The following is a 22066-nucleotide window of genomic DNA, read 5'->3' on the forward strand; positions in this document are numbered from 1 at the left end:
CGTGTCGTCGTCGTGTCGTCTGTCGTAGTGTGTGTGTGTGTGTGTGTGTGTGTGTGTGTGTGTGTGTGTGTGTGTGTGTGTGTGTGTGTGTGTGTGACCTGTTTCAGGTAGAGGAAGAAGCTGGAGTACTGTCCAGCCTCGGGCAGGTAGGACAGGAACACTGTGACGCAGATTAGCAGCACCGTGCTGTCTTTCCCCACACGACGCAGGGACTGCACACAGAAAACAATCAGCACTCACTACAACTTATCAGTAGAGCTGTCAATCTGTCAATCACAAAGAACCCCATCAATACTTCAGCCAAGCAGTGTTTAGGGCTTTACCATTTACCAAGCTGCTACAGATCAACAAGCATTTACACCATTATAAACATTAGGGATGCCCCCTGTTAGTCGACCAAACGTTAGTCCGCTAAGTCTTAATCCAGCAATTCTATTTAATTATTTTTTTTAAACATTCAGGGGCTGAAAACATTTTGTGAGGCGAAAACATTTAGAAATACAATTTATCATTAAAGTTTAAGATATTCATATAAATAATAATAATAATAACAATTAATCGCTTGAACTGACGACTACTGGTCAACAAGGAACAACGTGCTTTTATGTTGTGCCTCCTCTGACCTGCTGTGTCATGGGGTCAGCTGGTGAGAACACACTACATGTGACCTGTGACCTTTGACCCCCTCTTTGTCACAGTGTGTTGTTTTCAGTCTTTATAAACTCACAGCAAACGGGTCGGCCTGCTCCCAGGAGATGGGGAAGCCCCAGGACGTCAGCCTCATCTTGTCTGGCAGCGACTCGGGGACCACAAAGAAGACAAAGGCAATGTCCAGCACAGCTATCACCGTGGCCAGCAGCACCACCAGGCTGTCCCCGTACTGCGCCGACAGGTAGGCCCCGATGGCTGGGCTCGTCACTAAACTGGCCGCGAAGGTTGCAGAGACCTGATGAGACACACAGAGAGAAAAATATAGATGTTACTGGGGCTGCTGTCTTTAACTGTGTCTAAAAATATTAAACAAAACAAATGCATTAGAACAAAAATCTGCTCAAACGTGTATTTTATCACTTCGTCATAATGTGAGTGGAAAACCACAAGACCATGCACCAACTATCATTCGGCATTATTGTGCGATACCCAACACCCAATTATTTCAGGAGATGACAATATTCAGAATTTAATAAAAGGTCATGGACACAGCATGTTCAGTTTTTATAATCAAAATTTCCAATGTAGCATTTTTTATGAAAGTTTTGCAAACTCAAGTCAGAACTGTGAGGGTACACCATGGGAACATTATGACTACAGTTGGAAAATAAGGGAAATGTAAGTTATTTAAAACGGCAGTCGTCTTGGGGGCATTAATGGGATTATTAGTGGAATATGCATTTTCATGAGACATGTCAGAGGCTAGGTAGGACTATTCTCTTTCTGCACACTGGAAGAGTTCCAAACCGCTTATCTTCAGGGACTGACCAGGGAGCAATGGCTGAGTCGGTGGTTAGAAGTAGAGATGTCCCGATACGATCACGTGATTTTCAAAAGATCGGAAGAAAGAAATTGGGGATCGGGAATTTCTTTTTTTTTTAATAAAATATTTGTATTATTTTATTTAATGTTACAAAACAAAAATGACCATGTTCACGTCTTAAAGTCATCCTGAGGCCTTAGTTTTTGTTTAAAATTACACAACATCTTCTTTTGGGCTTGTTTTCATAGACCTGGTTGCTTATTTCTCTCAAATCTGGCAACAGAGTGGGCAGGGCGCAGTGTCTAATAGTAGCAGTAAGCTAACGAGAGGCTACGTTCAGCTGGTGACTCGGGAGTCGGGACAGAGAAAATGTCAGGAGTTTGGAAGTATTATAAAATTGAAAGCTGTAACAGCCAGATGCAATGTTTGCAAGGTGGAGGTTCCGCGTGGTGGAAAGAACAGAGCTACGTTCAACACGACCAATCTAATACGCCACCTGAGAAACAAACACCAACAACAACACGACGAGTACACAGCGGCCACTCAGGTAACAGCACTGAAACAACCGACACTTTCAGAGACTTTTAAAAGGAAAGAGAAACTGCCCCAGAACAGTGAAAAGGCCCAAAAAATAACAGCCAAGATAGCTGAATTCATCGCGTTGGATGACCAGCCGTTATCTGTTACCTTTTTTTTCTCTTAATGGATTGCATAAAGATCGGATCGGGAAAAATCGGTATCGGCAGATTGTCTAAATCAAATGATCAGAATCGGAAGCAAAGAAAGGTGATCGGGACATCCCTAGTTATAAGTAGGTCAGCCTTCAGAACGCAGCAACGTGCACATCAGGTGACGAGGAACAACCACTCACAGCCCAAAGATAGCTTCCATTGCGGCTGTTAATATCAGTCTTTGGCAAATATGAGGAGAAATTGATAATTTTAGTGCAAGGCTAATCATAGCTTTTCGATCTGTCCCCTATATTTATTTTATGAGCGCCGCTGCAAAACCTACACAATCACTACCATCCTCTCCTTACAATGTCTAGGTGCCAGTGCCCCACAAACACCCCCACCTCTATTTACCGAAGAGCAGAGACAGAAACGGCTGAACCTTCATGTGCCAATCACTTTGTCAGTCAAAAACCATTACTCGTTTTAGAACCACATTTTTTAAGCAGCATTTAACATCCTAAAACAGCAAGCACAGCAGGGGTCAGGGACCAGAATGCACTGCTTTAGTCTCAATCCCTATTGGTCTCTAACCCTCAATGCTATAAACAAAGACAACTCAAGAGAGAGCACATTTGATCTGGTACTTCCTGTGACCTGGTTCTCTGCAGATCTCCATAATGGCAGGAAACACCATGAAAGAGCTCTGCAGGACCTTCATTGTGTACACACAATGAGCTATTACAGTAATCTGCAGTACTGCCCCTACATCATCTGCACGTTTAAAGAACATTCAGACAGGTATTAGAGCTGTGAGGTAGCTTTATCCTAGAGCTGTGACGTGCTGGTGTCCTTGGTTGTTCTTGCTCTGTGGACGTGTTTAGTGAAGTCAAACCCACTTCCTGTCACAGTCAGAGTGATTCAATCTGCAGCTGTAGTTACCAGTCCGTAAGCCGTGCTTCTCTCGTGCTCCTCGGTGATGTCGGCTACGTAGGCGAAGATCACTGAGAATGTCACTGCGAAGATCCCTGAGACTGATATCAAAGCGAAATACCACCTGCACACACAGAGAGATACAGTATATTTACAACACTTTGCAAAGCAGGACAATACAGAACACTCACAATGTCTCGATTCTGTTATTCAATGCATCTCTGATTTCGAGGCGTCTGTAATCATCTTAAATACCTTCATTTCCCGATAGTTCAAAGTAGAATGTTCAGGTGCAGAGCCACAGATTCTCAGTTTTTAATTTGTGTAGCTAGGTGTAAATATAAGCTGTACACATTTTAAAGTGATGTGTTTTTGTATCCCTAAGATGAAAAACTAATTTCTCTTTCTCTTCTCACATTTTTTTAGCAATTGATGCACAGCACTGTATTATTTAGAGACTGTCCTTTAGAGCTGCAAAGACAGCCGTCTATGACTTGTGGACAAAGCAGATGAAAAACCATAATATAGCATTATTATGGATACATAGCAGAAAGTCGGGGCAAGCCACAGAATATCACAAAGGCACACATTCCGACCTATTCAAAGAGCAAAACTCATTTAAAGGGGCCCTCTTATCCTTATTGTTGGAGTTGTCCCTTTACTTGAGTGTGTTATAGGTTTTGGTGCATATCAAATCCCTGTGTTCCCTCCAGAGGGAGTTACTGGTTTGGGTATCATGACTTTTAACTGGTGCCCTCATGGCATCTAAAACTGAGACAAAAAATGATAGTTGAATTTTGAAAGGAAGATTTAGTTGAACTTGATGCACAGACCATGTGACTCACAGAAGCTTGAGAGTCTCGGTTTAATGAAGGGATTTGATATTAGTTACACTGTTCCTGCTGTAGCACAGTACAACTACAGTACTACAGACTAGTGTAAAAGCAAAGGGATTTCAGAAGCAAATTTCACCGTCAACTGAAACAAAAACAGATTTATTGTCTGAGGATAAAAAGATAGATATATATATAAATGATGTTGTTTTGTTTTTTTAATGCTTGGTTTTATATGTTGTTCAATGTTTTTTCATGGTTATGCTTCACTCCACTTCTGCTCATGTTTCATTGATGAATATAGTGACTGTGCACTTTCCATGAAGAACACATGAAGACTGAAGGGGGGCTGTGAGACCAGATTAAAGAGTGCTTTCTAGCTGAGAATGTTTGCTGTCTGCTCTGCAGCCTACATGCTGATCCTCAGCTGCTCACATGAACAGCATGTGACTTTTCGAACTCCAACAGCCCCTACCAGCTCTACTGAGAACAGGGCACTAACCAACCATTACTTTCATTAGTTCAAAATCACCTTCATATTAAAGTCACAACTTTTTAATCCAAGAACAAACACTGCAGAACTAGAATCCACAAAATAAAAAACATTTAACAACAACATCTCTTTAAATTCTTTTTTCAACTTAGTTTTTGTTTATTAACATAACGCTGATGTAAATAACTCCTCATTTCATATTCAAGAATCAGCTGTTCCTCTTCTGTTGTAGTTCTTTCTAAGTGAGGGACAGGAATACATCCAAACACAGAACCCTGCGATGCCAGTTGGGACTCTTTGTCATGGACATAATTTGCACAAAAACAGCTTTGACCCAAAATATTGCTTAAACCTCCCCCACTGCATCACACCGGCTGCTGCTACAAAATATCCAGAGACTTTTTTTGTACAGAAAACAATTAAAACTATAAACAGTTCCCTTGAAAAAGCTGGGGATGAACTCAAAAAGGTTTCAGTCATCCAGAAACCATCACTAAACAGACAAAGATTGTCTTACCAGGGGCTGATCCTCATGAAGGGGATGGGGGCACAGGTGAAGAAGACTGTCATGAGGAGGAAGGACTTCCTACCCCAGATGTCCGACAGTGCACCAATCAGAGGAGCCGACAGGAACGACAGGAAGCCCTTTGCAGGAACACAGTAGAGAATATTGGTGTTAAGGAAAATGCTAGTTAGGATCTTTTGTGCTTTTGTCACTATAGCGTTGTGTAGGAATGAGTCCTTAAACATGGGGATGAGTTAGCATTTCCGGTTCCCTCCTCTCGCAGTCGATGTTTTTTTGAGTGTGTTTATGTGTAGAAGTCTTAAATAAGGTATGTGGTTAACACAAGCAGAGGAGATTTTTAGCTTTTGTTTTATGACATAGGTGGGTAAATACCTCACTGGTGAATGTCTGAAGCTTCTATGTAAAACCATAAAACCATAGTTTGCTAATGGCGCATTTCCACTACAGCGCGGAATTCGCTTTAAGCGTGCCGTGCCCGGCCCGTTTTTGGTTGCGTTTCCACTAGGCCTAGTACTGGCTAGCAGGTACTATTTCACAGTTTTTCTGGCCCCATAAAATCGAGGTTCTTTCCGGGCCGAGTCGGGCTGAGTATGCTAAAGAGAGAATCGCTGGCAAGGGGGCTACAACTACAACAAAATGAACATATTTGACCGTGATTTAATTGTAATACACGTTTCAAAATGATGCCGGAGTAACAACATACTGATACCGGATAGTAAAAACCATGAATTAATGCTTTGACAAGTCTGCAGACAGACGGCAGGCGAAAAACCTTTTAAAATGCGTGTTTTCTGAATGGAGATCAACTAAGCCAACGCAGTATATGCTCCGATCGTCCACACTCGCAACAACGGCCTACAGACATAAACAAACCAGCAACTGTATTCGCCATGACACAGACAGTCTGTGCTTTGTACTTGTTTAACTTTTGTCTAATTTCTGAACAGATATGAGGAGCTGTGAGCTCTGAGTGCTAACAGCTAACGGCTGATGTTGTTTTTCTGTGGTTCTGACGGCCTGTCCACACAGCAGCGTTAAAAAAATCTTGAAAATCTTGGAGGTGGGCGTGTCTGAAAGCTTGGGGATTTTTTGCGAGCAACGCGACCAACAACCAATCACATGAATATCCCGCCCCCGACATACAAAGCAATAGCAATGTTAAAACGAAGTAAACAGGATATAAAATCCCCAAACAGGCAAAAACCTACCAGTTTCACCCACTGTCTCTGCTACCTCCCTCCATGCCTTGTTCCTCCGGTTTGTATCCTGGTAAGTTATTAGCGACTGGTCATAAAGAACCGGGTGATTTGCTACCGCAATAACTAATTTCTCCTCCATTTTCAGGAATATAGAAAATGAATTGCAGTATGTCACTCCCAGCTTGCATGCGGTTTGATTGGCTAGCGCTTGTACAGTCAGATTTGCATAAACGGGATTTGATTGGCTGACGCTTCCACCTCAGCTTCAAAAGTTGAACATTGCTCAACTTTTGAATCCTGGAAATCTTCGTTTTCCCACAATGCAGTTCGGCGAAAAGCGAGGCAAAGTGACATCACCCCATTCAAAGTGAATGGGCAAAAGCGTTGGAAGATTTTTTTTAACGCTGCTGTGTGGACGGGCCGTCATTGAAGATGACGTCACGGCTCCGCCTACACTGCGTTACTATAGATACTACCCCAGTTCCTAAACTGTAATGGAAACGAAGCATTAAAGTGAGCCAGTCCTAACGAGGCCTAGCCATACCGAGCGAGGCCCTGTAGTGGAAATGCGCCATAAAAGTGACAGAACTTCATAATGACGTCATCACGCCCAGACAGCTCTGGCTTTAGCTTAGCAGTGGTGGGCAGCCGTGGGACGGTGAAATTGTTTGTTAAAAGCATTGCTTTGGCTTTTTATTTCTGCCGATTGCATTTACTGGTGTTAATATTTGGAAATGATCACACTGAGAAAAATGTATGAAGTATCATGCGTGTTGGCCACAAAGCTTATTTTCTGCAGTATGCCTAAACCCAATGAAAACATCCCATTGCCTATTGTTGAGGGAGCCCATGGGATGCTAACTTCCTGGTCGGCCTAGAAAAAGACATAGTCACTGCTCCACTCTATTGCCAACAGTACAGAGACGAAAGGAATGGGGGAGATAGAGTACATGTCAGATGGGACGTAACATTGCTTGATTACGATACTGACATATTGAAGAGGCTGGGTTTCTTCCACTTTCTTTACTTTCATTCCTTTAGGCACAGATGGCTGCAGTTTTTAGCGCCGTTGCATCCCTTACACAACAATGGAGCCACACCTTGAGGTTTACAGATTTTAAATGTTGGACAAAAAGATCTCTGGTATCAGATCAGTGTCAGGTTCAGAGTGGAGGTATCAGAATCTGGAGACAAAAGTATCCCTGCCAACATCTGTATTAGCAGCTCTGATTCTATTATTTAAAAGTTCCATTTTGTTGTTTACATGCAAATAGAAGACAGATTACAGATCACTAGTATCTCCTGTTAGTATTTGCTTCTACAATCCTCCAGAGGTTAATGTGATTGTGTCTGAGATGTCTTACCTTCACACCGTGAACCAGGCCGTTCATGAGGAAGGTGTGCTGAGGAAACGTCTCACGGAGGACCTGAAACAGAAACACAATGTCCTGTTCATATCTTTTGAAAGAAAATAATGATATCTGATTCTGGAAATCATAAACCCAATAGCTAAAGCAACCAATGCAAAATCCTATCCAGCAATTAAGGACTATTTAGCATTTCACTTTCTATTTAGAAAATCAACCGTCTGTAACTTTGGACACGCGCGTGCACTTTTTGACCTACCCACCCACTAATTAGATTACAAACAGACAGCTTTTGTTATAGCTTGTTGAAGCGGAAACAAGCAGCTTTTCAAATTTCCTCCACTAGCGTTTTTGAAGTTGGTGCTTTGTCCGAAAGACAACTGGACGCTGAATTTTCTTTAGAGCCATCAACAAACAAAGCATTTGCTTCCACAATAACTGAACAGTCACATTGGTAACATATCAGATTTTCATATGAACAATAAGATCAATCTACTCATATATATTATCATCAACATGGCTACCACCTTTGACTCTTAGCCAAGTGCTCTCTGGTTGGCTAAGAGGCATTTTATATGTCTAGGCAAACATCCAGCTCACTGGACTAACAGTGAAACTGGATGCTGAAGTTTTGTTGTGGTTTGTTATTGTTTGCAATGCGTTTACTCACGGTCAGCATGGGTGTGGTCAGCAGCCCCCAGGCGAAGAACTCCAGGAAGATCACCACCACCGCATGAGTCACTTTGGCCCGGCCTCGGCCTTGCTGCGGAGAGAGGAGAGGCAGAAACATTAACTATTCATCTGTGGGAAGTAACCTCACTTCCTGTCCAATCTGACCTAATATCTTTTGCCAGCAGTTTACTCCAACATGATGCATGGTTACAGTAGGGCATAATAACCGCTCTAATGTTTCTTCTCATGTTGGTGATGCAGAAAAAACGTTCCATCGCTATTTTCATACTGGTTAAGACATGTATAGAAGGAATTCAAAAAGCAAGAGGAAACAAAATCCACAATAAAAAGTGGTGCAAAAAAAAAATCGGACTTTTGGGAATTGCTCAGAAAGGTGATAGATAACATCATTATTTGCATCTCTAGATTATTTGGATGTGAAGCTGAATGCGTTTTGCACTTTAGGAGAAATAGTCCAGTTAAAAAGTTGTATAAGCCGGGTGAATGAGAGGCCTATATGCAGTCATAGTTACTGTCATGTCCATGATGTGCTCCATGACAGCCAGTGTCTCATAACGTTATGAGCTTGTACAATTCAGTGGAATGTCCATTCTGTAGATGAAGACAGTACATAAGAAGGACTACATTACATCAAAATGTACTGCAAAACAAATCACCATAAGGATATATGTTTAAATTGTGCAGCTCTCTCTTAGTTTCTTATATTATATACTTTGTGAAAGTATGGGGGAACACCTTTATATATATAAAGAGCCAATTGGAAACACATACCAAGACCAATCCAATGTTCATGCTACAGTAGAGTGCTGGAAGATTTCTAAATCAATCGGACTACTGCCAACCAACTGAGGCCCTATTTATTTACCTGGATTCTTTAAAAAGTTGTGATATAGTTAATGTTAACTCTGCACTATTCAGAGGTTGTTGGAAATTAGAAAGAGCTGATATACATTTGTGCTATGAATATTACTCTGTAAAAAACAGTTTGTTTACAGTTTGAAGCCAAAAGTTGGAAGTGGATATAAATATGACAAGTAAAGACGAAGTATAACAAGCCTACACCTTTTAAGTCAACTGCTTGTTTTATTTGAGTTTGTTGGTACAAAAACAAAAGTATATAACAGGGGTAAAAAGCTCCGTAGTGCTTTTAGTTACACCTCCCGTCAAAACGAGCAAGGCCTACTGAGAATATAGAGTATGCCCAGGTTTATTGTTCATACACTTGACAGAGATGGACAGGTTTTGGTTTTGATCAAGAGAGACTGGTAATGCAAAGTAACGCTCCTCTGAAATGTTATGGCACAAGGCCCAAGATGTGTGATGATGGGAAGATGAATCTTGCTTTTCTGGTATATCAAATCAAACTGTATCTGTATAGCACTATCATACACAAAGTTAATTCAAAGTGCTTTACAAACCAAACATATCAAAATAAATAAAAACAATACTATGTCAATCTTCAAAGGTATAACTTGAGCAACACATAGCTTTGTGATTAAAAAGTAAACGTAATTCCCACGCAGGACTGCATAAACCAGGATTAAATATTAATATTAATAATAATAATGATAAAAAGGGATAAAATAAAAAAAGAATACAATTAGAGTAAAATAAGAATAACATATCATTCAGTAGAAATTCAAATAAAAAAGGTGGGTCTTTAGTTTGCTCTTAAAAGTATTGTTGTGACATAAGTTAGGTAAATATTGTACTTTGGAAACTTACATAATGTTTTTTAATGTATATATTTTTGGGTGAAATCATGACTAAAAAAGGACCGAAACGAATATATATATATATATATAAATAAACGAATATTGCACACTCATGGATGTTAATATTTGTCAACAATCACAGCAGCATCTAAAGCTGACTGCTGAACGAAATGTCCTCAGGTGTGAATAAACAAGCTTCACCTGGCATTTGATCTTCCTTTCTCTGGAGTGACAGCTAACGTTTGGATCCGTGAAACAGCGCTATTAGTTGTTATGGTTTACCTGACGCAAACAGGAGTTAGCTGGCTATAATACCTAGTGAAATAGGTTTAATAAATGACTGGACTTAGACGAACAAATTAACGACACCACACATTCTAGCTAGCTAAGCTTCAGCTACAAAGCTAACCTTGGCTCATTAGCTAGCCAACAACTCCCAAACAAATGACTATTGTTTTCTGTTACAGCTAACAGGTTAGCTTAGTTTTGATTAACGTTAAAAGGTAGGTGTTACCCAGCAGCAGTTCAAACCGACCGAGCTAGAGCACTTACCGATGCCCGGACCAACATGTTGTCGTTGGCCTCGGTTGCCGTTTTCTCCCGGTTCATCTCACATCTTGCCGTAATAATGTTTACATCGAGTCCTTGTTGCTCGGCATCCTCCTGTGGTTTCTCCGTCTCTTCCAGGGTGTCCCGCTGCTGTGTGAATTACAACTACGTGTATGCGCTATCATGGACTTTAAAGTCTGTAACCGGTAAACGCAAGCGGTAAACCGTGAAGGCTCGGCGTCTTGCTTTTACCAAAATTCCTCTGCTCTGATTATAACTGATCCTAATGTCACCGAGTGTTTTAACACCAGGGTGCCCCGGCCGAGCGGTGCAGTCAACTATTTGTCGTCGGTTACAGTTAAATGCAAAACACCGCCCTTCGGGGCCGTCTCTGGTAGGAAAACGAACACTATATTTCCCCGGCTTAAACCAATGAATGACCGTAAAACGCGAGCTGTTCATAGATCAGTTCTAGAGCAGACAAAGAGCACCTCCTGCTGGGCCATCGTCCACACTACAATGCAGATGGGGTTTTAATAATTGTTTCCACATTTGAAGCGGATAGCATCGTTAATTTTAATAACATAACACACTAAAATCAAAAGATTATTGTGGCATTATCCTGATGTTAGGACTCAGTCTGTGAGAAAAATAAAAACAGGTCTAGAGAGAATACAGTATTTGGCAGGAAGACATGGCAGCGGACAAATCCATTCAAAATTCCGCCTGATCACTATTTAGCAAGGGGGAGAAAGGCGGGACTCCTCTCAAACCTGCAAAACAACCCAGGTGAAGGCACCCAGCATAATAAGTAACACGTCCGGTTAGAATTTTTAAAAATAAAAGCGTGACTCTTGAAAAAAAACTTCTATCTGCATCTTCTCATAAACATTGAATTTGGATTTAACACACAAGAACAAAACACTTTACATCACTTAATGACGAATAATATTCTTCCTGATGTGAACTAACTCGACCCTAAGGGTGAATAGACTCGTTCTTTAAGAGTTGACAGCCGCTTTGCGATACATTGTCGTGACTTGTCTGTTGACCCACGAGATAAGGTGAGAATTCACACCAGCTTCATGTCATGTATGTATGCTATATTAACCAAGAACATCTAATGTTTTTGCAACAATATTTCGATTTGAAAAATGAATACACATGAAATGACATTTTAGTAAGTATAAAAGTATCGTACAGGAGCAATGCAATCATGTAACAAAACGGAATAAGTTATTTCCAAATGTAACTCAATGGAAACATTTCCTCTCGGGACTGAAACAGAAGTTGTTGTAATTCCACGGTTTGACCACTACGAAAATGGGCTTTGGAGCCTGGCGCTCCTTCCTGGGGGCTTGCCAAACTTACATTGGAAAATATAAAAACACATAACTATTTTATAAAAGAAGGATTGTCAGAGAATTTTTTTTGATGAAGTAAATTCAACCCTCTTGACGAACACTATAACTTTTTCAAATAATTAGGTCCTAAAAGTTGAGCAGAGCCAGCCCCGAGGAACGCGGGGTTTAAGGAAAGTGCTAGTGCGCATGCTTTGTGGGCCCACACCATGGATGTATAATAAGAACTGGATACAGCGTGGGAGGCGGGGTCTCGTTCTTTCCTATGAGAGCTGCTCATTGGCGCATGAGGACAAAATGGCCCAACTTTTTTTTTTTCATCCAACGATTTACAGACCACTCTTTCCCAATGTTAGTCAATGGGAAAAAGTCTTTCTGGGCCCAGGGACATCACGGACTGATACGGAAGTTGCAGTACCGCCGTTTGGACACAACGAATATTTTCCTCAGAGTCCGGCGCACTTCCTGGGAGCTTTGCCCACATGTGCGGAAGATCACCGGATGTTCCGGTTTCTTTTCCACATCCTCCCTAGCTGTCGAGCCATTTTGGCTTCATGCGCCATTCAACAACTTTCGTAAAATTGAACGGAGCCCGCCTACAAACCCTGCTTCGAGTACTCTTCATACATCTGTGGACATAGGTAATGTTAGCATTCAGAACTTTATTGTTTCATATTTCAGTTATGTTATGCTTTGTCAACATGTTATAGCTGTCCAGCCTGTGTGCATTGAACGCAGATAATCTCTTCATGCTGTAGAGTAGACTACTCTGGACCTGTACTAATACCTAAAAGTTAGTTGGCCAATTGTACGTTTTACTTTTTCATTACTTTTGCTGTGAAACAGTGCCTTACTAATCCGAACATATAACCGTATTAAAGATGTTAACACTTACTTATTAAACTGGAACTTTGATTCACATGAATGAATGTTTCTAAAGCGACAGTAACTTTAAGCTTCTTTGTAATGATAATGCACTCTCCTACAAAATCACCTCATATTCAATATCTCATTTAGGCCATCACACTTATTTTTATTGCAATATCAGTTTTTCCCAATGTTGTGCTGTCCTTCTATGTACATTCCAAACACATGTTTAAAGCTACACATGTTAAACTTATACACCAAATAAGATGTCCAAATGACATTAGACAGTTTATTATATATGGCCTTTAAGGAATGCTTACCTAATGTATGCTTCATGATGATTTGATGCATGAAATATTGGAGGATATAATGAATTCCTAATTTTCACCACCAAAATTTAAGTCTGTATTACACATGTGATTACGTCGCAATCAATTCATCACGTGTTGTTAGTTGCCTGTAGGCCTTCAAATGAAGGTACAACCACAGTGAATTGTGATCTCATCATTTCCTTCCATTCGTTCAATAACAATAGTTTAATCAAGTTTTGTGTTTTTAATCCACAGTTTATTCATAAATGCATCAATAATTAACAAAACATTTCTGGATTGTCTGGTACATTAAAGTATATTTTATGACCGATCTATTCGATCAGCCTCTCCGATATAAAATATTAGCTTCATATTTCAATGACAATAAAGGAATTCTTGAATGATTTACAATTTAGTGGGTGATGCATAAGTTGTTTTTATTGTATTTGTGATAAAGCATGGTAGAGATAGTGCATTTTAAAGTCATCTGTACACCGCTTTGTCTTTACAGCAAGAAGTTAACAACAGTTGAAAATGCCCTCTTGTGTTGCCTTCAACTGCAAGAAGCGAACAGCTGAGAAAGGAGCCACGGTTTCTCTTTTCCGGTATGCTCAAATATTTGTTTATTTATAGATTTGCACAATATGTATGTAGGCTAATGCTAGAAAGCTGAATAAAATATTAGCTACAACTATTAATATTTTTACATTTAGTGATGTGTTATTAGATTAGAATATAGTTACATTATTTATCCTGATTTGGGAAATTGTTTGGTCACTGCAGCATGTAAACATCACATGGTCATAGGATCACATCCATGTGTGTTATGGATCATTAAGGAAACTCTTTTAAAACAGCTTTATTTCATTAACCTTACTATTCAAATGCGTCCGCTTCTTTTAAGAAAGAAGAAGGTTGAAAGAAAAACGTTGAAATACTAAAACCAAATTGTGTTGTTTTTTGTGTATAATAAGACATTATCATTATACTAGTCCAACAGACAGACCCTGTGGCACACTTAAATCCATGGGTGTGCATTTGACTTGCGCCGGCGAGCCCAACGTAAAAGAAATGACGCAGACACATCAGTTCATGGGGCGGCTGCGAGGGAGTGCGGTCGTCTTTCAACCAGAAGGCTGTGGGTTCGATCCCAGCCCATGCAGTCAACATGTCGATGTATCCTTGGGCAAGATACTTAACCCTGAGTTTCTCCCGATGGCATGGCCAACGGTGTGTGAATGTGTATGCATGTTAGTTCCTAGAGTAACATACACTGCTCTGTATGAATGGGTGAACGACATGTAGTATGTAAAGCGCTTTGAGGGGTCTTAAAGCGCTATATAAGTACAGTCCATTTACCATTTATGGATCTTGCTAATTAATTAAAAGCACATTTCCCAAACTGAACGTCATGTGCGTCTGGAATTTCATTAATGTGAAAACAACATAGTTCAAGTTTATTTGCAATTTTCTGGGGTATTGCCAATATGCTGTCCTGGTTTCGGTGCAGAAAAGCGATATATTAGAAACAACATAAACATGGAGGCTACCCGGACCTCTGTAGGGGGCTTTATTTTGATGCTTTTTTATGCATTCAGTCTAGTCGTTTACATGCATAGAACATGTCTGAATCATAGAAACATTTAAATATGTAATATTACCTCAAACACGCATGTTTTTTTTAAAAGATGAAATGTGAATTGCGATGTAAAATATTTATGCTCTGTCATGTCTCCTCTTCTGCCTGTGTCGCTCATGGGTTGACCAAAATATTCACAAAGTTAGTTCTTCACATCAGCTTACATTTACAATACTGTATGTTCATGCCCACACTTTCTTTTAATATACATCCATGGCCTAGTACACATTGACTATAATAACGCTGATTTTGTCTGGGAGGGCCAAAATATTGGTTGGTTACACTACGAAGCAGGGTTTGCGGTTAGCGAGGTAACTTCAGGGTTAACTGAGTTTTCGGTCCTACGACGCTAGTTCACTTCTTACCGGGGTAGATCTCCATGGTAACTTATGCTGAACACCAAACCTGCTCCGGAGCAGTTTATGTTCCAAATAAGAGATCAACTCAGTGAAAGCACCGCCTGCTGGCCAATCAGAGCTCAGTGTGCGGAATTTAAAGCTATCAAGTCATATTACAGGAGAAAGGAAATACAGTTTAAACTGTCGTATTTAGGAAAGACGCAGACATGTCGCACTTAACATTCACATCACATCATAATATATAATATATTTCCTTATCTGTGTCTGCTTCTCGAGCCTTATCTGGCCGTGCAACACTTACATTATTACTTACTGTATGCCGAAGTTTTATTTTAAGCAGCATATTAAGTTGACGAAACAATTGAGTCAAATGTAATTAGTCAGATCCACTAGTGTCTTAGATGGGGGCAGTGATATCATAAAACTGTTAATGTACGCATTCAAACACTCTTTTGTAACTTTTCTTTACCAGCTGTTCTGTATGCACCTTGCAGGTGCAGCTATGTGGCTTTTATCCTGGATTATCTGTTTAAGTCATGGATGTTTAAAGTTGAACTTTTTCACATTTGTCTAACATGATAGTTTACTTTTCATTCAGGAAGTATGACGCTGCACTGTCAGTACGCTTGTCCCTGTTTGTGATTGGTCAAATGTTGCGTGAACGTGCTCTTAGCCGGACAGAGAAACCCTGGGTTGACTTACCGAGTTGATAACCAGCGTCGTAGGACCGCTTAACGAGATCTCGTTTGTTAGGGTTAGTTAAGCCAGATAACTCGAACATATCCAGGGTCTGTTGAACTGGCTTCGTAGTACAGGGCACTGGTCTGAAAGTACGTTGTGTTACTGAAAATAAGTCAATATTGAGCTTTGGTTTCCTTGGGTAACAGCAGTGTCCTGCGTGAAAGTGTATCTATTAGATATGATTATGTTGGCAGCCCTTTACGCCCAAATCTGACGCAAACGAACTACTGTCATACTTTGACTCGCTGTACAAGATGCCATATTTGACAAGTTGGGGTAATGGTATGACACATTATCGTTCCACTGAAAAAACTGAACCATTGACTTTAATTAATATTTGGACAATGGATTTCCCATAACTGTATTAGGTTATTTGAAAGCAATAATATTTAGTTTTAAATAACAAATATAGGGTTCAACTTAATATTATTGCTTTTAACTAACCTGATACAGTTATGTGAAATATGTTGACATAATATATTTAATTAAAGTCAACATTTCAGTTTTTTCAGTGTAACCAGAAACTGAAGTTAAACAATGCATTGGGATGTTCATACAACTTAACCAATTGCACAATTATTTCACAGATTTCCTCACCATGATAAGGCAAGGATGCTTAGCTGGGTCCACAACATAAACCGCAAGAATTGGATGCCGTCCCCAGACTCACGCTTATGCGCTCTACACTTCACCGAGGAATGTTTTCACCCTTCCTGTGGGAGAAGCCTGCTGAACTCAAATGCTGTCCCAACTATTTTTGCCTACCCCGGTGTCAATACATCATTCAAGAAACCTGCAGTTAGTCACACATCATCCAAAACACAAGCGGTAAGTATGCACACAGAGATAACTGACACTGTGAACTTTGATCACCCGTACTGCTGCAAGCCTGTGAGTAGTCCTACCCCCCCTGGCGAAGTCGCTCCATCTACAGACGTAACCAATGTTGTGGAACAAATGAACTGCACCACCACTGTGACCACAAATCAGAACAGTGTTAGTGTCACAGAAGTATCAGATGGTCATGGGTCCACAGCCCCTCTTCAAAACGTGACAGTTGAAGGACAAACGCCATTTGGGAATATCCTTTCGGAAACTGCTAAATCTCCAGATGCACAAATAACAATTCGAAAATTACAAATGAAAGTTCATAACATGGGAAGGAAATTGGTCATCAGCCGCAAACGTCTGAAAGTTGAAAAACAGAAGAGCAGACGATTAAATACGAGGATTTCTTCTTGTTCTGCCGTGATCCAAGAGCTAAACCAGAAACTTGGACAAATGAAAGAAGAGGTGTTGGTAATGGCTAAAAACAATTCCAAAAGCAATCCCAAAAGTAAGCCTAAAAGCAAGCCTAAAGGCAATCCTCAAAGTGATCTTCAAAGCGAACCTCGAAGCAAGCCCAAAAGCGATCCTCAAAGCAAGCCAAAAAGCAAGCCTAAAAGCAAGGTACCAGGAAACGACTTACATTGATATATCTTTTTGGTAGGCCTTTCTTTTAGGCTGTGAAATATGTAAAATGGCTCCTTTCCCCGTCCATAGCAGTACACCACTTGGCTTCCTGCTGGTACTCCTTTCTGTGTCTCCAAACTATGGGCTTTAACCCGGCAAGAAAAACAAAACCAGGATCAGAGAAATTAACTAAATCAAAATGTGATGTGTCCAAGCCTTTGCCCTGCTTGTTAGCCTGGTTGCTACTAGCTGCAACTGAACCAACTTTAGGGAAAGGTTAGTTGTGAACTAAAAACAGCAAAAGTCAATCTGTCAATCTTTTTAAAAAAAAACTTCATGAATTCGACCTCTGCCTAATCCTATTGGTCAACATTTGTCCTTTTCGGCTCCTCAGATTATCTTAAGGGTCTCGCATACTTTGAACCAGTGTAACAGATTACATTTCAGCCCAAAGTCTAGTTTGTACGATTCAGATGTAAAAAACAAATGTACCAACAAATGAAAGTGGACAGCTATTTAACAAGAGTAGCAGTCTGCGAGTACAGTTGTATTGACATTGTTTCCAACTAAAACTACAGTAGGCATGATGTGGTCGATCTCTTTGTATAGGCTTGGGATTTTGCATTGGCCTCTATTTCCTAGCCTGAAATGGAGGCAAAACTGTTTTTGCGTTTGTGTGTTCTTTGTGTTGCTGTGTCATTATTTCTTAGATAAAGAGGGCCATATCAAGTGCATCGGACCTTGTGGTATGCATACCTAGACAGGATCCATTCCACAAGGTGCAGAAGACTTTAACATGGTGGTGCAAAAAAGTAGTTGGTGATCTCATGCCTAGGAACGACTAAGTAAAGGAATAACTTGAGTGCAAAAATGACTTTGATTCCACCTCAGACTGATCAGATCCTGAACTCTCAACCAGAACGAAATATTTATGGCTTTACTGTTCTGCCAAGCAAATCATTTTGTTGACGCTACTCTGCTGTCTGCGCATATTTTATTCATTATATGCAGACATTTGCTGGGAAATGTAACACAGCTTCATTATAGAATTTATGACTTAGAAATAGAAATTGCTTTACATCTTTAGACATTCAAGACTCATTGTTAGAATCATTCGGTTTGCACAACATTCTGACCCAACCTCTGTATGCAACATTTTGGAATAACAGTTGTTCTGACATCTCCAAAATGTATGTTACTTCTCCATCATCCATTTGTGAATGTTTTTGATGATAAGCTGTATCTGATTTAGTCCAAGTCAATATCCAAGGTGTTGTGTAATTATATAGTGAGTATGTAAGATCCACAAAGATTCGCCAAAATTCTGGATACATGATGATGCTTGCTTTACTGCAGTACAGTTACAAATTAGTTCCCGGTAGTAAATTGGGGCTCGAGACGAACATCATCCTGTTGTAGATAGAAATTCACAAACCTCGTGAACAACAAATCTTTGTTGAAATTGGCAGAAGACTTAGTTAACCTTAGCTGTTTGCAGCAAGTGGGGTGTGGCGCCATAGAGTTGCTCTATGGTCATTTCATGCTCTATTCAGTCAAATGAAAATTGGGCAAAGATCAGTTATAACCAGGTTATAACATTATCATGGTGAGTTCAAATGTGGTCTTCTACAAATATTTTGTTTACAGTTTTAATGAGTGAAATTCACCAGCTTAATGCTTCAACCACACACTACTGACACAGCATAGGAAAACACATTAAAGCCGGTACATACTTTCCGCATCTGCTGCAGTCACACAAGTGCATGTGGTTTCACTATGGAGTACAATTGAGGGTTTGCGTCCGCAGGGCATTCAGGCGTATTGCTTTGTTTTGCTTTGAGTTCAACGCTTTTTGGATCACTTTGAATGCCTTTTAAGACTAATTATGTTCATGTTGATTGCAGCCTTAACACAACTTCTCTTTAGTACAATCACTCCGTTGGTTCACTTCTTAAGCTAGACTGGAGTGTGTAACAAAACAGGACCATAAGCTCTTTGTATGCGTAAAGTACGCTCAGTCACACATTCTTGCTGCAATCGGACGGTCCAGTGCACAAGCCAAATGACCTATTTGGTCACAAGGGCCTTAGCATACCCTCAAAGACACGCAGACACGAAAAGTATGAATTGGCCTTTACTATAGCCAAATGAGTAATAACTTGTTATGCTCATCTGATGTAACCAGTGGTAAAGCAAAATCAGCAAGCTAGCTTACTAGCACTCTTTCTGCTAGTTAGCTTTTACAAAGGTTAGAGATTTTACTCCAATGACAACATAAAACAGTTCAACATAAATTGTATTCCCATTTGATTTGACACACTAGTTGCAATAACTCTATTAATAGGGCATTGGGGATCTTCTATAGTGCTACAGGACTCATGCTTAAAACCTGGAAATGTGTTATCTTTAGCTCTCACTCATCTTAAAGTCAATGGCATTGTTGAATTTGTAAAGATTGGTGGATGTTTGGTTATGTTGCTCATATTTCTAACTTCAACTATACAACTCAAAAACATATTTTGGTAGCAACTGATATGTATGACCACATCCCCCTGTTTATGGCCACGTTTTCATCAAAGGACCCAAAGAAAACCTGTACTTTCTCTGCAAAATCAAATATACAGCATTTTTAATGCTAAGCTTCCATGTTTGATAAATGGAATGTTTTGGTTCGACATGTTGATTTTATATCAAGAATGAAACTTATGCTGAGGTTTGTTCGGCTGCAATGTATATCTATATAAATACCTTTTTTGTTAAAATAAGGATATTATCATCTATTTTGTATGAATGTTTGATTCATTTTTGGTTCAGGTTTTGTTCAGTGGTTTATATCAAGTTCGGTACTGTTCTGCAGCTGAGCCCTACTTTCAAATATGTAAGAGAATAAAAAATGTGAAGTAAGCGATATAAACTGTAATTCTATTAAAGTAAAAAAGAAATGAAATCAAACAGTTTTACAGATGGGAGTGGGCAGCAGTTCACAACAGTGAAAACATACCCCTGGACAGGTGTCTAAAATAACTTTTTAAGCAACCCACAGATGGCTCTCTTCCTCCTCTGCTCGTCCTGCTTGTGCTGCATGTCCTCTTCTGCCTCTGGTTGCTCAGGGCGACACAAAGGGATTTTGGTTTCCCGGACTGCTTCACCACTGAGCCACCTGGAAGGACGCCTCCAGCTCTGATGCACGCTGTACTGTAGGTCTGCAACAAGAAACTCCTGAAACATGTAGACTTTGAGAAAAGACACTCCTCATCCAACGAGTCCTGGAAAAGCTGCCACAACAACCCCTACCTGAGCCTAAAAGGGTCTGAATTGATCCAGCGCCGTGCTGAGAGAGACATGGAGAATATCTCTTTGAGCCCCATGGGAGCTGTCGAGGTCCCTGAGAGAGCCTGCTGCCACTCCCGCCAGCGAAACTCCTCTGTCTCTCACAACTGTTCTGTTTTCACCATTTTATGTCAGATGCTAGACATTTTCCAAACTTACAAAGTGTTAACTAACACGTTTCAGACCAAAATGTCCAACTTGAAAAATTCATAATTAATATTTGAATTTCTTTACCACATTTCTTTGGTGCTTTTTTAACTCAACTGCAGAACAGTGCATTGGCCAATTAAATTGACCAAACAATGATATCAGTCAATTATTTCACCTGTTTACACAATCTGAGCTTTCAATCATCTTCCATTAGTTCATCATTTTCGTTCTGTTTTGACATTGAGTTTGGAAGTTAGAAGTGGAATAAACCTTTATATAAATAACCCCTATTCTGTGATTTGTATTATGCATTAGGGTCAATGTAGTGTGCAACGACAGTTTTATGGTAACATCATTTTACAGATTTGCTCATTTCATAGTACATAGGTGGCAATTAGCATGTCACATTAAATCGGGCCTAATTTGATTCACTGCAGTGAAGCTGCTCACTGTCATGTGAACTGCAACAAAAAAAAAATGTTTCTGTGCATTGTAACATCTATTTTCCACGTATGTGTTCCTTGTTCAATATCTGCGAAGTGTAGCAGTTTATTCCGCTGACCAAACCTCTCGTCAGAGGTGGGAAAAGTACTCAGATCTTGTAACTACCAGAGAGTAGGAATACTCTGTTACAAGTAAAAGTTCTGCTTTCAAAATGTTACTCAAGTAAAAGTACAAAAGTAATGGCAGCATCAAAATATACTTAAAGTACCAAAAGTAGAAGTAGTCATTGTACAAATTGGTCCATTTCAGAATAATATATATGATATGTTTTATAATGACTGATCATGAAAGTGTTCTCAAAGCTGGTAAAGGTGCAGCTAGTTTGAATGACTTTGTATACTGCAGGGTAGCTTGTGAATTTATTTCAGGTGGAACTAAAGTCTGATTTAACACTTGATTATATTTCACATCATTCATCCACATCTGTAAAGTAACTAAAGGTTAGTGGAGTGGAGTAAAAGTACACGATTTACCTCTGAATTTTACTGAGGTAGAAGTAAAATTGAAATACTCAAGTAAAGTACAAGTACTTCAAAAATTGTACTTAAGTAAATCTACTTAGTTACTTTACACCACTGCTTCTCGTCCACTAGTCTTGCAAGCATTACAATCAGACTAACTTGTTTTTTGAGTGTCCCAGAGCAATAGACAGCCTAAATACAATGTCAAAGCAAAACTGGAGTGCTTTGTGTTAACACTGTACTGTTTAAAAGATTCAAGGCTTTATTGTCATGCGCACATTAGCTAAAGCAGTGGTTCCCAAAGTGGGGGGCGCAGAGGCATGACAGCGAGAGACCAGGAGGAAAATGGTTATTATAAAAAAAATCATAATTTGAAAAATGATTGATTCGAAAATAATATGATACATTACATTGCTATTACGTCTGGGTATCTGTGTT

At 39.9% G+C, this 22066-nt stretch overlaps 2 protein-coding genes across 2 annotated transcripts in view; one reads left to right on the forward strand and one right to left on the reverse strand.

Annotated features, from left to right (window-relative positions):
• LOC104943842 (hippocampus abundant transcript 1 protein-like) overlaps positions 1-10750 on the reverse strand; it is a 15350-nt gene extending 4600 nt beyond the window's left edge. The window contains exons 1-7 of the mRNA XM_010769306.1: positions 10457-10750; positions 8167-8259; positions 7494-7556; positions 4922-5049; positions 3088-3202; positions 728-946; positions 99-212 (exon numbers count right to left, since the gene is read on the reverse strand). Coding sequence (XP_010767608.1) covers positions 99-212; positions 728-946; positions 3088-3202; positions 4922-5049; positions 7494-7556; positions 8167-8259; positions 10457-10513 — 789 coding nt within the window. The 5' untranslated portion in view covers positions 10514-10750. The remainder of the gene's footprint in view (positions 1-98; positions 213-727; positions 947-3087; positions 3203-4921; positions 5050-7493; positions 7557-8166; positions 8260-10456) is intronic.
• A 1588-nt stretch (positions 10751-12338) lies between these two features.
• LOC104943843 (THAP domain-containing protein 5-like) lies at positions 12339-20928 on the forward strand. The gene is made up of 3 exons (XM_010769307.1): positions 12339-12455; positions 13504-13597; positions 16319-20928. Exons 2-3 carry the CDS (start codon positions 13527-13529, stop codon positions 17202-17204), a joined length of 957 nt encoding a protein of 318 aa, XP_010767609.1. The 5' UTR covers positions 12339-12455; positions 13504-13526; the 3' UTR covers positions 17205-20928.
• Positions 20929-22066: the final 1138 nt, after the last annotated feature.

Source organism: Notothenia coriiceps, unplaced genomic scaffold, assembly GCF_000735185.1.
Source record: "Notothenia coriiceps isolate Sejong01 unplaced genomic scaffold, NC01 NC01_scaffold00006929, whole genome shotgun sequence".
NCBI classification, from domain to species: domain Eukaryota; kingdom Metazoa; phylum Chordata; class Actinopteri; order Perciformes; family Nototheniidae; genus Notothenia; species Notothenia coriiceps.

What these genes read in the sequence shown, in the direction of transcription:
- LOC104943843 (XM_010769307.1), top strand. Translation starts at nt 13,527, where the DNA reads ATGCCCTCTTGTGTTGCCTTCAACTGCAAGAAGCGAACAGCTGAGAAA. An exon ending in GCCACGGTTTCTCTTTTCCG is followed by an intron (nt 13,598 to 16,318) that starts GTATGCTCAAAT and finishes ATTATTTCACAG; the next exon opens with ATTTCCTCACCATGATAAGG.